The 13,628-nt window shown below is 50.4% G+C and overlaps 1 protein-coding gene across 2 annotated transcripts in view; it reads left to right on the forward strand.

Annotated features, from left to right (window-relative positions):
* The window catches only part of WDR26 (WD repeat domain 26), a 37,603-nt gene extending 31,822 nt beyond the window's left edge, over window positions 1–5,781 (forward strand). For both annotated transcript variants that reach the window (XM_045453293.1, XM_045453294.1), the window contains exons 13-14: window positions 1,349–1,534; window positions 3,810–5,781. In XM_045453293.1, the coding sequence (XP_045309249.1) occupies window positions 1,349–1,534; window positions 3,810–3,835 (212 nt within the window). In that variant the 3' untranslated portion in view covers window positions 3,836–5,781. The remainder of the gene's footprint in view (window positions 1–1,348; window positions 1,535–3,809) is intronic.
* Window positions 5,782–13,628: the final 7,847 nt, after the last annotated feature.

Raw genomic sequence — 13,628 nt, forward strand, 5'->3', positions numbered from 1 at the left:
GTTTGCAAGGAAAATATTTCAAGAACCTTCCAAATCCCCAAACACGTGAACAGCAGTATAAAATACAGCAATGAGGAAACCTTTTCCCAGAAGAGTTCTGCTGTTACTCAAGCGTGTTCATTGTGCTGGTGATATAAAAAAAACTTGCTTTATTTTTTTGCCCTTGCGTGAGCTGTGGGTGCCCTGGACGGTGGCAGCCGGCAGGGCTCAGTCAGCAAGCCGGTGGCTCTGACCCTGAGCCCTGCCTCAGCCGCACACTCCGTGGGTGTGTGCTCACAAAGTGCTCCCCACAGTAGGCAGGCACCTTCACGCTCTTCAGACCTGTGGTGTCCTTCTTTGGAGCTCCTCCAGTTCAGGGGGAAGCGTGGCTAACCTGCCAGTCTTTCTCCGTGTTTTTTCTTATGCAAGGAGAAATGATCGAGCAGCATACGCCTTCTAGGCGAGCTCCGCTAGTTCTCCTGCGGGGGTCTCCGCTTTTGCTTCACACACGCACGCAGGATGCTCAGAGGCAGCCCCAGCCTCACATCGTCACGTTAGACGTTCTGAAGCCAGGACGTCGTCCTTTCCCATAAAGGACTGACCGCCCCCCCACCAGGAGCTCCCACGCTGGCCACTAGTGGCACGTCTTGAGGTTGAATGCTTTTCTAACTCAGCCAGGATTCTGCCCTCTGTTTAAGGACCATCACTTCATGGTAACACGTGGTGTCTCCTCTGTGCCAGGCTCTTTTCAAAACTCTGTTCCTTACACAAACTCATTTTACCCTCGTGCATGATGAGGTAAGTCCAGTCCCTCCTTTACGGCTGCAGTGTCGCCAGGAGTGGGTTATGTGTCCACAGCAACGGGGCTGGTCGGTGGTGGAGGGTGGCCAGGCATTGAGTAGCCACGGCTCCAGAGCCTCCGCTGTCCCCGAGCCCGGAAGGGGCATGGGCAGCACCGTGTAGGCCCAGGACACGGTGTCCGGGACCTAGTGTGCGCTACACACCCCGCGAGGGGTCCGCTGTCACCTGTGTCATTGCTGTTGCTGAATTTGGGCACATAGCTTTTCTGTCACGTCCAGTTTCCCTAGCATTTATTGTCTCTGTCCTAGGTTTGTTCACGTCAGAAGATCTAGACTGTTGCTCAGGTCTTACAGAACATTGCAGATTCCGTGATGACTTGAGGGCTAATCAATCACCTTTAACAGGGAAAATGTGTATTTTGTTAAAATGGCTTTTTTCGGAAGGTAATTTATTGAGCTGCTCGTGGCACATCTTGATAATCACATCACATGTTCTGTGTGTAACGAATAAAAAATTGAAGGTCAGTAGGACAACTCCCTAACTTTTCTTTGAATTGCCGTTTGTTCAGATCACAAGGTTTACATCTGGCACAAACGTAGTGAACTGCCCATCGCAGAGCTGACAGGGCACACGCGCACAGTCAACTGCGTGAGCTGGAACCCACAGATCCCATCCCTGATGGCCAGCGCCTCCGATGACGGCACTGTTAGAATATGGGGACCAGCACCTTTTATAGACCACCAGAATATTGAAGGTAACCCCACTGCACGGCAGCCAGGCTCCCTCCCGGTGGAACAGGGCCCCACTCGTTGTAAAGTTTCAGGACTTTTAAGCGTGGGACAGAATTTATGTTCTCCCTCATTTAGAGGCTGTATACGCTCTCCCTTCACAGGAGTGTAAGCAATGTGAGAGGCGGGGGGGGTGGGGTTGGGGGTGTGCACGTGTGTGCATGTGTGTGCGTGGTGACAGTGGGGAGAATAAACTGGAATGTGCCACCTCCTTCATATCCTCTGGCTGTGGTCAGTTCAACAGCGTATGGAAAATCATCTTGCTTCATGATGCAGGAAGCATTTTATGTTTTTATACCCACAAGAACTAGCCATTATCCAAAATGTGAACCACTTTAGAACGATCTTGATTATGGATTTTACTCTTAAAAATAAACCTGTATGGCACCATGTGGCACCCCAGCCCCTGTGCAGAGGAGAGGGAAGGAAACTGAACTTCCCCTGTACCTTGGGGCCAGGCAGCATGCCGGCCTGGTCGTTCGTGTGCGGTCTTGCACAAATCCTCCTGGCCCTCCGAGAGACATGTTTACCCTCAGTTCTGGAGGGTTCCAGACGGAGTTGGGCCAGGCCTCACTCGAGCGCTGCCGGCCTTCGAGTCCCGAATCCAAGAGGGTTTTCTCACGACCTTGGAATGCTTGGTAACGAAGCAGGCCCAGAGCGAGGAAGTGAACAGTGAAGGACAAGGCTCCGTTGAGCAAGACATTGTGGCTGGAGGGAAGACGTGATGAGAAGGTTTATGGAAAGGACTTAACTCCGCTTTCACACAGAGCAGGGGAAGTGTTTTGTTTGCTTAGAAGGAAGTCCCTGACCTAGAAAACCGAGAGGAGATTTGCGTTCATTTTGTCCCACATAAATGAGCCAGAAAGGCAACCAGCTGCTGTCAGATGAGAGCAGGAGCCTGAAGGACAACAGGGGTGAAGTTTGTGAACCACTGCTTGGTGGTTCAGGGCCCGAAGGGCCATTGGCCTGTGCGTCACCGCATGGCAGACCCGCTTCCTCAGGGAAAACCATGAGGACTCAGCCTCCGCTCCATTCGTTGTCCTGTTTCAGTTTCTGGGCTGGGGCTCTACGTTGCATACGTCCGTCACTGGTTGTACGTGCGTTTCTAACCTTATCAGTCATTTGGAAGTTGTCTCTTCAAATAAGATTTGAAGGCAAAGAAGAATCTTCGGTCTGTAGTAACAGATTGACCTTCTAAGTGGATTTATTTTAGACACACCCTTGAGCTTCTCTCTCTATGGCAGTGAAGAGCCACTGTGCTGCTGGGGGGGGGGGGGGGGGGTTGCTTAGTTGATGCGGATGCACTGGATGTGGTGCGGCTCTGAGCTCTGGTCCGGGTCAACAACTCTGCCTTGGGTCTTGGCAATGTCGATAGAGCCAGACAGAGACAGATAGCCCTAAAACAGGAAAAATGCTTCTGTGTAACCGGATATGTGGCTGTTATGCCTTCTGTGTAGCACTCTTCTGGTTCTTTATCACTCGAAGAAACTTTTTTTTTTTTTTTAAATGAACACCTGTTTGGAATAGAAATTTTGAAAAGTATAGGTGAGGCTGAAGAAAACAACCTCCAAAAACCATGACACCCTAAGTAAGATCCTTTTATGATAACGGTAGAGTTCACAGGCGGTGACGCTGCTACAGCCTGGATGGCACGAAAGACCGCTGAGTGTGATTCCGTTTGTATGAAACGTCCTGAGCAGGCATACCCCCAGACACTGAAAGTAGATGGGCCGGGGGCCGGTGTTTGCGGACAAGTGCCAACAGGTGACGAAAACATTCCGCAGTTGATGGAGGTGATGGTTGTACAGTCCTGTGGACGTACCGGTAGTAACTGTTGAGTTGTGCGCTCTAAGTGGGTGTGTTGTGTGTGTTGTGTGTGGCTGACCCACAGCCAGAGAGGGGAGGCTGATGACTGCAGACCTTGAGACGGGCGAAGCAAGGCCATGGTCGCAGGGCCGTGAGAGTCTAGTGTGATCGTTCACTTGGGGAACAGAGTAACGAATGTAGACTGTCCTAAGTTAAGACATGATACAAACACTTGGTTTTAATGATTATGGTGGAAATGTCAAGTGTGTGCCTTGGCGTGATTATTTTTCAGTGGGAGTACGGGTTGTAATGTCATGATGCTGATATTAAAACTTACTAACTGGTAACTTTTTTCTTCCCCTCCCCTCTCCCCTCCCCCTCCCTCCCCCACCTCCTCCCCGCCCTCCAAACACATTTCGTCTTGTCTTCATTCAGAGGAATGCAGTAGCATGGATAGTTGATGGCGAGTGTGGAGCAGACGGCTTCTGTTTAACTTAAAATTAGTCGTATTTTAATGGCTTGGGATTTGGTGCAAACAAACATGATTGATAGCTGGACAGACATGCTCGTCATGAAAAAAAGAACCATTTCTGAAGCCCGATTGGGGCCAAACATTTACACCTTGCTTCATAGTAACCAGTTGAGATGAAGCACGTCGTTAGAACGTTGTTGGACGCCATGTTGAATCGCCCCCATCGGTTGTGAAGGACTGTGCTACATTCAGGCTTACCCACCGAACTCCGTATATATATTGTTTTCCCTCCTGCCTTTTGTCTGGTGGGACACCATTCTTGTTGCTCTTCTGTGTAATGAAGTTTAAATGCTTGTTTGGAAAACTTTATTTAACAGTTTAGAAGGCTTGATAGAAGGAGTGCATTAGTCTGAAGAGTACACATTGGATAGGAAAGAATTTCCTTCTTTTGTTTCTCCAAATCTTTCCGCCTTATTTAGCTTGAGATCTTTGCAGCTTGGTTCATGGATTCTAGCCTTTGCCCGTTGCGCAGTAGATACTGATCCAGATGACAAACCAGTGAACTATGTCAAAAGCACTCTCAATATTACATTTGACAAAAAGTTTTGTACTTTTCACATAGCTTGTTGCCCCGTAAAAGGGTTAACAGCACAATTTTTTAAAAATAAATTAAGAAGTATTTATAGGATTAAAGTGACTTCATTTGTATACATTTGGAATCTAAACCAGCTTAAAAAAAAGTTTCCTCTATGACTTAAGATACGCAGTAAAACTGACGCTCTTCCGGAATCCCACATGAGACTTGGTCAGAAACAGAGCTTGGAAGGACATTACACAGGAAATCCAGAGTAACCCCTTGGAGGTTCCCCCCCCCCTTTTTTTTTTTTTTTCCCCGAAGGAACATCAGTACCTGATGTCGAAGAAATTCAAGATTCCAAAAGAGAATTTTAAGCCTATACCAGCAGGAGAGCTCAGTAGTGAGTCAGTGTAGGCTTTCCGCAAAGCATGTTCCGAGCTGTTCCCGGCTTGGAGGTCTGCTCTGGTGGGGTCCGGCACGAGTGGAAAGCAGGTGTGACCACCGGGGAAGTTCATAGCATGACCCAGCGTGTTAGAAGACTCCACAGGGCACAGACCGAAACTGGGTTTCACACCTCATAGTCCTGTGTCTGAACTGCCCGTAACGTGTTGACCTGTCGAGGGACGTACACATACAGAACGCTCCTTCTCAGTTTTTCAGATCTTGCCAGACTGAACCTCATTCCAAACTGGTGCTGTGGGTAGTCTTTGCCTCCCCCTCCCCTGGTAGTTCAAGGAAAGGTTTCCTCCGTGGGAAAGCACTTTTAATCTTGAGAAGTTCACATCTGAAAGAAGCCAAAAGCCTCCCGTTCACATTGTGCTTTTAAACCCCGAACAGCTGGACGTGGCGTACTTTGTCTCCTTTGGGACCACCTCCCCGTTCCGGCAGAGGGTCCGAGGGGACCGCGGCCGTTACGGTGGGGAGAGGAGTGGAGGTGCCCCCGAGATGAGGTTCTGGCGAGGGAAAGGGCCTGTGCCAAGTCCCCTCTGGGGCCCGGGACCCTCAGAGCAGAGCGAGAAGGGCTTGGGTGTCAGGGACTCTCCTGTGGGGGCGGGGACGTCAGGGAGGGGAGACGAAAGAAAAACACAATTGGCCTTAAAATAGCACGGATTCTCCCAAAAGCTCATAGTAAGAGGAAGCGACAGACCGTGTCAGCAGATGATTTTATCAAATTGGTATGTAAAAGATTTCTTTAAGCTCCATTTTGCAGAGACCCCCACTTAGAGAATCAAGAATTCCTGTTTTGATACTTCTAAGTTACAATAACGATCTGTTACAGTTTATCTGGTACTTCATTTTTCTTAACTAAAATTACTTCTTACTTTAAGCTTGAATAAAAGTCTTCATTGGTAACTGTATATAATTCAGTGGCAACTTCTCTTTCCCGCAGTACAGTTAAGTCCAGGCACGTTTTCCACCCCGAAGCCGTTAGGCAATGCACCCCGTCTCCACAATAGCATCTCTGACGAACTGTGGGCCCAGAAACGCCACGGCTGCTGACAGATTAGGTCCAGCGCGCTCCCTGAGGTCCGCGCCCGTCCGTGGGCTTTGGCCTCCGCTCCTCCCACTTCACCCGGCCGCCCCCACGCAGGAGCCCAGTGCTCCGCGGGTAGTTGAGGACCTCTAAAAAAGCGGAAAAAAAGGAGACACGCTGGCCAGGGAACAGAACTCCACTGAGGCGGGGTAACGATGATGCCGAGGTCTCCGGGGCGTTCCGGGGGCCGTGACCCCGCGGCGTCCCGCACACGCGGGTGCCTCGCCGTGCCCGCTCCTGCACCTGCCGCGCGGGGGCCCGTAGGGCAGGCCAGGGGTGGCCCGTAGCTATGAAGTGACCAGCTCCGCCAGGGCCCTAGTCTCTGCGTAGGCTCGAGAGCAAGGGGACGGCCAAGCCGGTACAACGTACTAACGTAGAAACTGAAAAGTACCAATACTTTTTGCACATAGATCAGAACTAGAGTGGAGGATTTGGGCTCCAAAAATCAGGTTAGTAGGCTCATTTCCATGTGCTTAAAAATGTTTTTGTTCTTGTTGGTTGATTAAGGGCTAGGGTAAGTCTAAAATGGAATGCCTCTTGCCTCCAAACAATCAGTTATCGACAGTACAGTGTTGGATGTGAGGCGGGTGGGGGTGGTGATGGAGAAGTTGGGGGAGGGGGGCGGGGAGGGGTGACAGCTAGCGTCCCTACCCTCCGCGTTCCCGCTGCTCCTCTAGGCCAGGCAGACATGTTGTGTTTCAACCAGGTAAGTTGCTTAAACAGGAGATTGTGCCGGCGAGCGTCCCCACGGATTGGCCGGTGTTCATGGGTGGGAGAGCAAGAGGGATTACTTAACTTTAAATACAAACTAAGTGATTCGAGTCACCTGCCTAGTTGTAAGGGGAAAAAAAAAAAAAAAAAAATCCTAACTCCTCGTCAGTATTTTAGTCTGAAATCCCGCTCGTAGAAATACGATTTTTTCGTTCTTAGGCGTGTTCTCCCTCTAGAGTGGCGTTCCGTGACATTAATAGAAAACCCTTCTTCCCCACCCCTCCCCACCTTGAAATTTTCTTTTTTAGGATGTTGTTTCCTGCACACAAGAACTGACCTAGCACTCTGCTCACGGTGGTAAATATATCGTACATCTCTTGAAAGGGAAATATCTGTCAGGTTCTTTCACAGCAGAAGAATGGCAGCTTTTGAATGGGGAGGAAAGAAGACATTTTTCTTAATATCCTTTTGGTCCCATCTCTAAAACGTACACGTACCTCGCTTTAATTTTTAATTTCCCATTTAGACTTCAGCAACTCTCTCTTTCGGCGTTCCTCTCCAAAAGAGTACTTGGGTTTTCAAAGCCATCCCTGATTCCATCGAAACTGCTCACTTTAAGAGAAGAGGTGAATTTGCGTTTATTTACACTTAGACACTTTCTAAAAACAGGGTGAACTTCATTGAAATCCTCAGTGTTGTTGAGCTGTTGTCACAGTAGCTGCCCTCTAGTTGCAGAAACGAAATCTATAAAAGCCCGTCCCCCGTCTACTTAGTCCAGGTAGGCTGGATTGAATGAAACTACTAGTATAAAAACGTGTGCGTGTTGTGTGTCTGTGTGCAAGAGAGCGTACCGAACTCATAAAAAGCCCTAGAAACAGCTTTCTGGGCTCTTCGTGTCAATTTTTGGAAGTCTCGTGCACATGTGAAGTGCCCTCTCTGAACTCAAGGTCTGGTTAATACTGGTATATTTTTATAAGACTCAGATGTGTCCCCACGCTTCACTCAAACATTTGCGTTATCGGGGTCAATGTGCTAAAACGGAGTCGTAACATTTTTAGGCACGGATGGAAAAAACGTCATTGGCTCCTTGAAAAACGTGTGTGTGTGGCGAGGGGAATAGATCCACAAAAGCATGTATGTACTTTAACAAACCAAGCTGTAGAGATCAGGGAAAGAACTTAAGTGTTGATCTCAAGATACCTAAACTGTCAAGATTTACATGGCATTGTGGTGGAACTAGTTAACGCTTAGAGCTTTCGGTATGTAATAACTATTGCTATGGACTGATTCAGTGTTTCAAAGGATTGTGTTCTTAAATTCGGGGGAGTTCTGGTTTTTTGTTTCTGGTTTGTTTTTTTTTTTTTAACTGCCTCTCAGATTATATTTAGTAGTTTAAATTTCTTGGCTTTATTATTTCATTAAAGCATAAAAAACTTCAGGTCTCCGGTATTTATTTTCACTTGTTCTACTAATTATTTACAAAACATTCTTTGTTAACTTTTATTTTATAAATGTGTAGTATATTAAGCGTCTTTAAAATTTTGTTCAATTGAAACTACATTAACTTTGATTTGCTTTACTGGGATTTTTTTTTTTTTTTAATACACCTTTTCCATGTCAGTGCGTAGCACTTACCCAATTGTTTGTATTCCCTCTCAATCCAATAAACAGAATGAATAAGAAATTGTTGCTGTGTTAAATCTCCTCTAATATCCACTCATCTGAATGCTTACATAGTATGACTTTTAACCTAAAACAATGGATTTGCTGAATTTGACTTTCCTCTGTTTCCCTGGAGGTTGTGTTTAATGTTTACTTTTGAGAGAGCGCAAGCGGGGGCGGGGCAGGGAGTGGGGAAACCGTATCCAAAGCAAGCTCTGCGCTGATGTGGGGCTCGAACTCACGAACCGCGGACGAGACCGTGACCTGGACCGAAGCTGCTGAAGTTGGACACTCGACCGCCCGAGCCACCCAGGCGTCCCTGGGACGTCTTTTGTAAAGCGCAATTGTGTAATCATGGAGGGATTAGTTTAGAAAAAAATTTAAGGGATACTTGCATTTTAAAGGAATCCCATGCCTGCTCCATTTTGTTCAAAAATGTCACTGCATCTGAAATTCTGCGTTAGGAGTTGGATATGTTGATTAGTGGAGAAAATACGCTTCCAGTTTGAGATTAAAATTTATTTCCTGGGGCACCTGGGTGGCTCAGTCGGTTAAGAGTCTGACTTCGGCCCAGGCCACGATCTCGTGGTTCGTGGGTTCGAGCCCCGTGTCGGGCTCTGTGCCGACAGCTCGGAGCCTGGAGCTGCTTCGGCTTCTGTGTCTCCCTCTCTCTCTTACCCTCCCCCGCTCCTGCTGTGTCTCTTTTTCAAAAATAAACATTTTTTAAAAATTGAAAAATGTATTTCCTCATGAATAATTCTATAGTTCTTATTTGGAGAATTTAAACATTTCCATGGAGAAAGCATTCAGTGTGTGCAAACCCACCGCACAGTTGTGCTTACAGAGAAAGGGAAAGAGCTGTAAGGTGCTTCCGGCCAGCGGCAGCATCCTGCACAGAAGGACGTTGACCTGTGACAGGCCAGCACCAGGCAGGCAGCTCATGGGGGGCTGGCGGCCGCCAGAGACGGGCTAGGGGGACCTATGTGTTTTCTTTAAGTAAGGTGCTCCTTCGCGGATTTGGAAACTCCAACTGTTCATTTACACGTCAGCTCTTGTATCAGAGCCCGGTATCCAGCATGGAGAATTCTCCAGCCTTCACGAATCTAAGTGTGCAAGTTGTATTTTTTTTTTTTTTAAGTGTATTTATTTTGAAAGAGAGCACGCATGAGTGGAGGAGCAGCAGCGAGAGAGAGGGAGAGAGAGAATCCCAAGCAGACTCCGCACCATCATCACAGAGCCTGACACAGGGCTCGGACCCACAAACCGTGAGATCATGACCTGAGCCGAAGTCAAGAGTCCCGACCAAGCCCCCCAGGCACCCTGTCTTCTGCCTCTTAAAGCTACAGTTTGCAAAGGAAAACAGGCTTTAAGTGAAGGTGCCCGAGCCTTTCTCAGGCAGGCAGGTGTGTTTCGGTGAGCTTTGTCCCCATTCGTGGGCTTGCATGCAAAGAACGTTCCAGCAAGCCTCAGTCTCCTTATCCACAGAGACCTCCCCCCTCCCCAAGCAAGTATGCCTGCTTTCACTTCTGTCCCTGCTCTCCCTCCTGGCACACGTGCGGGGCCTCAGGACGTCTGTCAGGTGCCAGGCGTGCTCAGTGTGCGTGTTATGTAGTCCCTGTGAGCGAGACAGTCCCTTTGTGCCGGTTATCTAGCCCGGCCTCACGAGGCGAACGTGACTAAGGGGTGGCGGGTCTGGGGTTCAAATCCCCCTGTGACTCCACAGTCTGCTCTTCTAAACCCGGGACCATGTAAGCGGTTCAGCTTCCAGACTGCGAGTCCCATTTGGGAACACATTTGTTCAGCTGGCGCTCCATGCTGGTGTAGAGCCCGTGCTTGTGACCTTGGCAGTGAGGCCAGGAAGCAGGAGCCCAAGCAGGGAGGGGATGGACAGGGACCAGCCGCGGCACCACGCATCTGTCTGGCCGAGGAGGGAGGTCCCCACGCGGTGGGCACTCAGGCCGCCGTCCAGCTGCTTCCCGTGCTTTTCTTTCGTTCTCCGGTGGCTTCACGGGGCACGGACTCCAGTGCCTGGTTTACAGACGAGACAAATGGGCTCAAACGAACCGGTCTGCAGGCGCGGGGACTCTGAGCTGGGTGTCTCTGAGCGCACGTGCTTAAGCACCGCCAAGAACAAACTCCTTTGGTCCGTAGGTAGCCACTTACCTTGGACTCAAAACCATTCAAACTTGGCAAAGGTCGGCGAAGATTGGAAGGGCCCGCTGGTTCTGGCTGACTGCGCAGCTCAGAGAAGAAAATGACGGTCTCGAAAATCTATCAAGAGACTTCTCTCCGCATAAGTAAAGTGGTCCATAAAACAGACGCGGGAAGTTTCATAGAGGAGAGCCCCCACAGTAAGTTTGCGCATCTTCAGAGTGCATAAATTTATAGCGTAGTGGTTAAAATCACGGGTTCTGGAATCTTCAGACCTGACTCTAAATCCGATCACTGGATGTGTGGTGATTTACACAAGTTACTTCGCGCCCCCTGACCTGCAGGCGCAGCTAACAGTGTTGGGCGCTCGGCTCCGTAACACGGGGCGTGTGCGGAGTCGCTCGGCAAACTGTGCTTGAAGACGGGCTGAAAAGTCAGCACAGACGATGCAGTCAGCAAAATCCAGAAGATGGAGCTTCTGCACAACACACGACCTGAGCTGACCTGACCTGGGTCAGACGACCCAGCTTCTTCCAACAGATTGCCGGAAAACCAGAGGGAACCTAGCGGAGGAGGAGACATTAAATGGAGGAGATGTGTAAATCTGGTTTGGGTCCATGCAAGCGTGAACAAACCAATGGAAACGCTTGTGAGCCAATGGGGGACATGTGAGCACCAACCAGATACTTCGGACCAAGAGATCGCATTTATGTAGGATATCGGTACCATGGTCGTGTGTCTTCCGGACCCTTATCCTACAGAGATGTGGCCAAAATAGCACAGATGTAATGATGTCTCATATTCAAAACCATCTGACTTCAGAACAGTAGGGGGAGGGAGCAGATTACGCATAAAACAAGAATACCCATGACCAATTACTGTAGCTGATACGATACAAAATTACCAAATACCATTAACCAGTCCCTTCACTGTCTTCAAAAGTCAGTATGTTCCCGTGCGGCCACACGAATCCTGACGGGGAGGATGGATGGACAGCCGGACACGTCCCTTTTAAGGGGCCCGTCGAGCACGGTGCTCCCCCCACGTGCATCCAGTCTGCGAAATAAACGTGGGATCAGCTGTCAAAAGGAGATCCGTTCCTCCTCCGCCTCAACTCTGTCACACTGTCACTGACAGATTATCAATTTCAGTGAACGTGGAGGGGCTCACCGGGGAGCCAAGGTCAGGTCCCGCCAGGGCCCTCGGGGAGTGGGACCTGGAGTAGTTGTCAAAGTGACCCTCCTGGGAACGGTGCCGGGGAAGCAGCCTTTGTCAAGGAATTGAAAGAGCAGCTGACTCAGAACCGAGTTACCTCTGAGACCCCCGCAGTCTGGACGGGACGGCCACAGTTCCCACTGCCCTTCAGCTTTGGGTGACCCTCATCTGGGAATTCAGATCAGTCAGGGCCAACCAAAGAGAATACAGATTTAATTAAAAACAAGTTGATTACTTGCCACCTTCAGAATTTTCACAGAAATTATAGCCAAAAACCACAAGGCTTTGCCCCGGAAGCCAGAATGGCCTAGCTGAATGAGCATCACCTCGCCAGAATGTGTCCGTCTGTTAGCCACACAGCAAACTCTTGGTCCAAAGTACACGTGGCCGGTGGTGGGTGCCTAGGCGGTACCCACAGGGCTTCAGACCCCTCCTCCAGCTCGTTGCCAGTTCCTGCACAACCAGGACAGCGTTACTCACGTTTGGGGATGGTCACACCCGGCCCGGCACACTCTGCCACCCCGGCTTCGGGTTTCACGGCCTCCAATCCGGCCTCGAACCCAGTGGGGCTGGGTGGCACCGCTCCATCGGCCTTCCTGCTGGAAGAGCACCTGGAGAGCGAGGACGCACAGGGGTGCACGTGTGTTCTCTCCCCAGGGGCCCCAGCTACATCCGGTCTGGCTTCCTCGGCAATCAGCGGGGGCCCCGGGTCTTGCCTTCGCCAACGGACGGGGAAGGAGTGGCCTCAGCCAACCTCGGGGCTCCGAGGTCACCTCTAGCAGCAGCGACGTGGGTCCCCTCCAGGGAACACAGGACACGGACCTGAGCACGTCGCCCAGCTTTGAGAGCCGGTCCTTGCCCCTCACCGTCACCTGGGGAAGACCCCCCTAAAAATACACACCCACACTGGTCACCGCCGGCCCTGCCGCACGCAAGCCACACAAGACGGGCGGCTGTGCAGTTGTAACCACGGCGAGCATGTCAGGAGAAAGGGCGCACGGGCTCCTGCCTGGCTCCGAAGGCTTGTGGGAGAAAGGAAACCACTCTGGCCACAGCCCCCAGCACCTGCCAGCTTCCCAGGGTGTCCCGTCGTCTCTGGGCTGAGGGCCCGTGCTCTCCCGCAGCTTCGCTGCTTTCAGAGCTCGAGGCGACACCAGGAGCCACGGGAGATGAGAGAGGAAGGCAGAGAACCAGGTTTCTTCTCCAACAGCCAGGTGACTCCAGAGGAAAAGGTAAGAAAAGTACCTTTTTGGTCCCAGGTTCTCGGCTCTTTGCCGGCACAGACACAAATACTTGCAGGGAGAGCCTGTCGGGGCCCGGGAGGCCGGCAGAGGACCTCTCCTCACCCATCACTGCGGACGCCACGTAGAGGGTTTACCCCTCGGGCTCTGCCACGGCCAGAGCTTCAGAGAGTGGCGTTAGGGTGCCAGACAGGAACGACAGAAACGGCCTGGCTCACTTCACCCAGCGGAGCCGGAGAAGTGAGTGCTCCCCGGGGCTCCCACCAACCGCAGGGGCGGCTCGTCCAGATCTCCCACATCACACATTGGTCATCAGCGCAGTAGCGGGGCCCCAGGCAGAGCGGTGACGGGCTCCAAGGTCCCTCGATGACCCGCCATTCCTGCTCTAATCTGACGAGCATCTTGTACCAAATCACTGCCCCAAACCCATTAACCCCGGGAACCAAATGCAGCGGGATCGGCTAGAACACAAAAGCAAGACCCGGCTGGAGCCAGTGCGGTCGAATGGGTTTGAGGCGGAATTTGGAGGCCATGGCTTTAAATGAAAATGCTTGATAATATTTTGCTTTTTTGATTTATTTTCCTTTCTAGAAGCGGGAATTACACTGTACCTGGGCAAATGGCTTATAAGGTTTCACAGATTCTGCAAAGATATACGTATTTTTTGAAATGTCACTTTCTGTTAACGTTC

The sequence above is a fragment of the Leopardus geoffroyi genome, chromosome C3 (genome assembly GCF_018350155.1).
Source record: "Leopardus geoffroyi isolate Oge1 chromosome C3, O.geoffroyi_Oge1_pat1.0, whole genome shotgun sequence".
NCBI lineage: Eukaryota > Metazoa > Chordata > Mammalia > Carnivora > Felidae > Leopardus > Leopardus geoffroyi.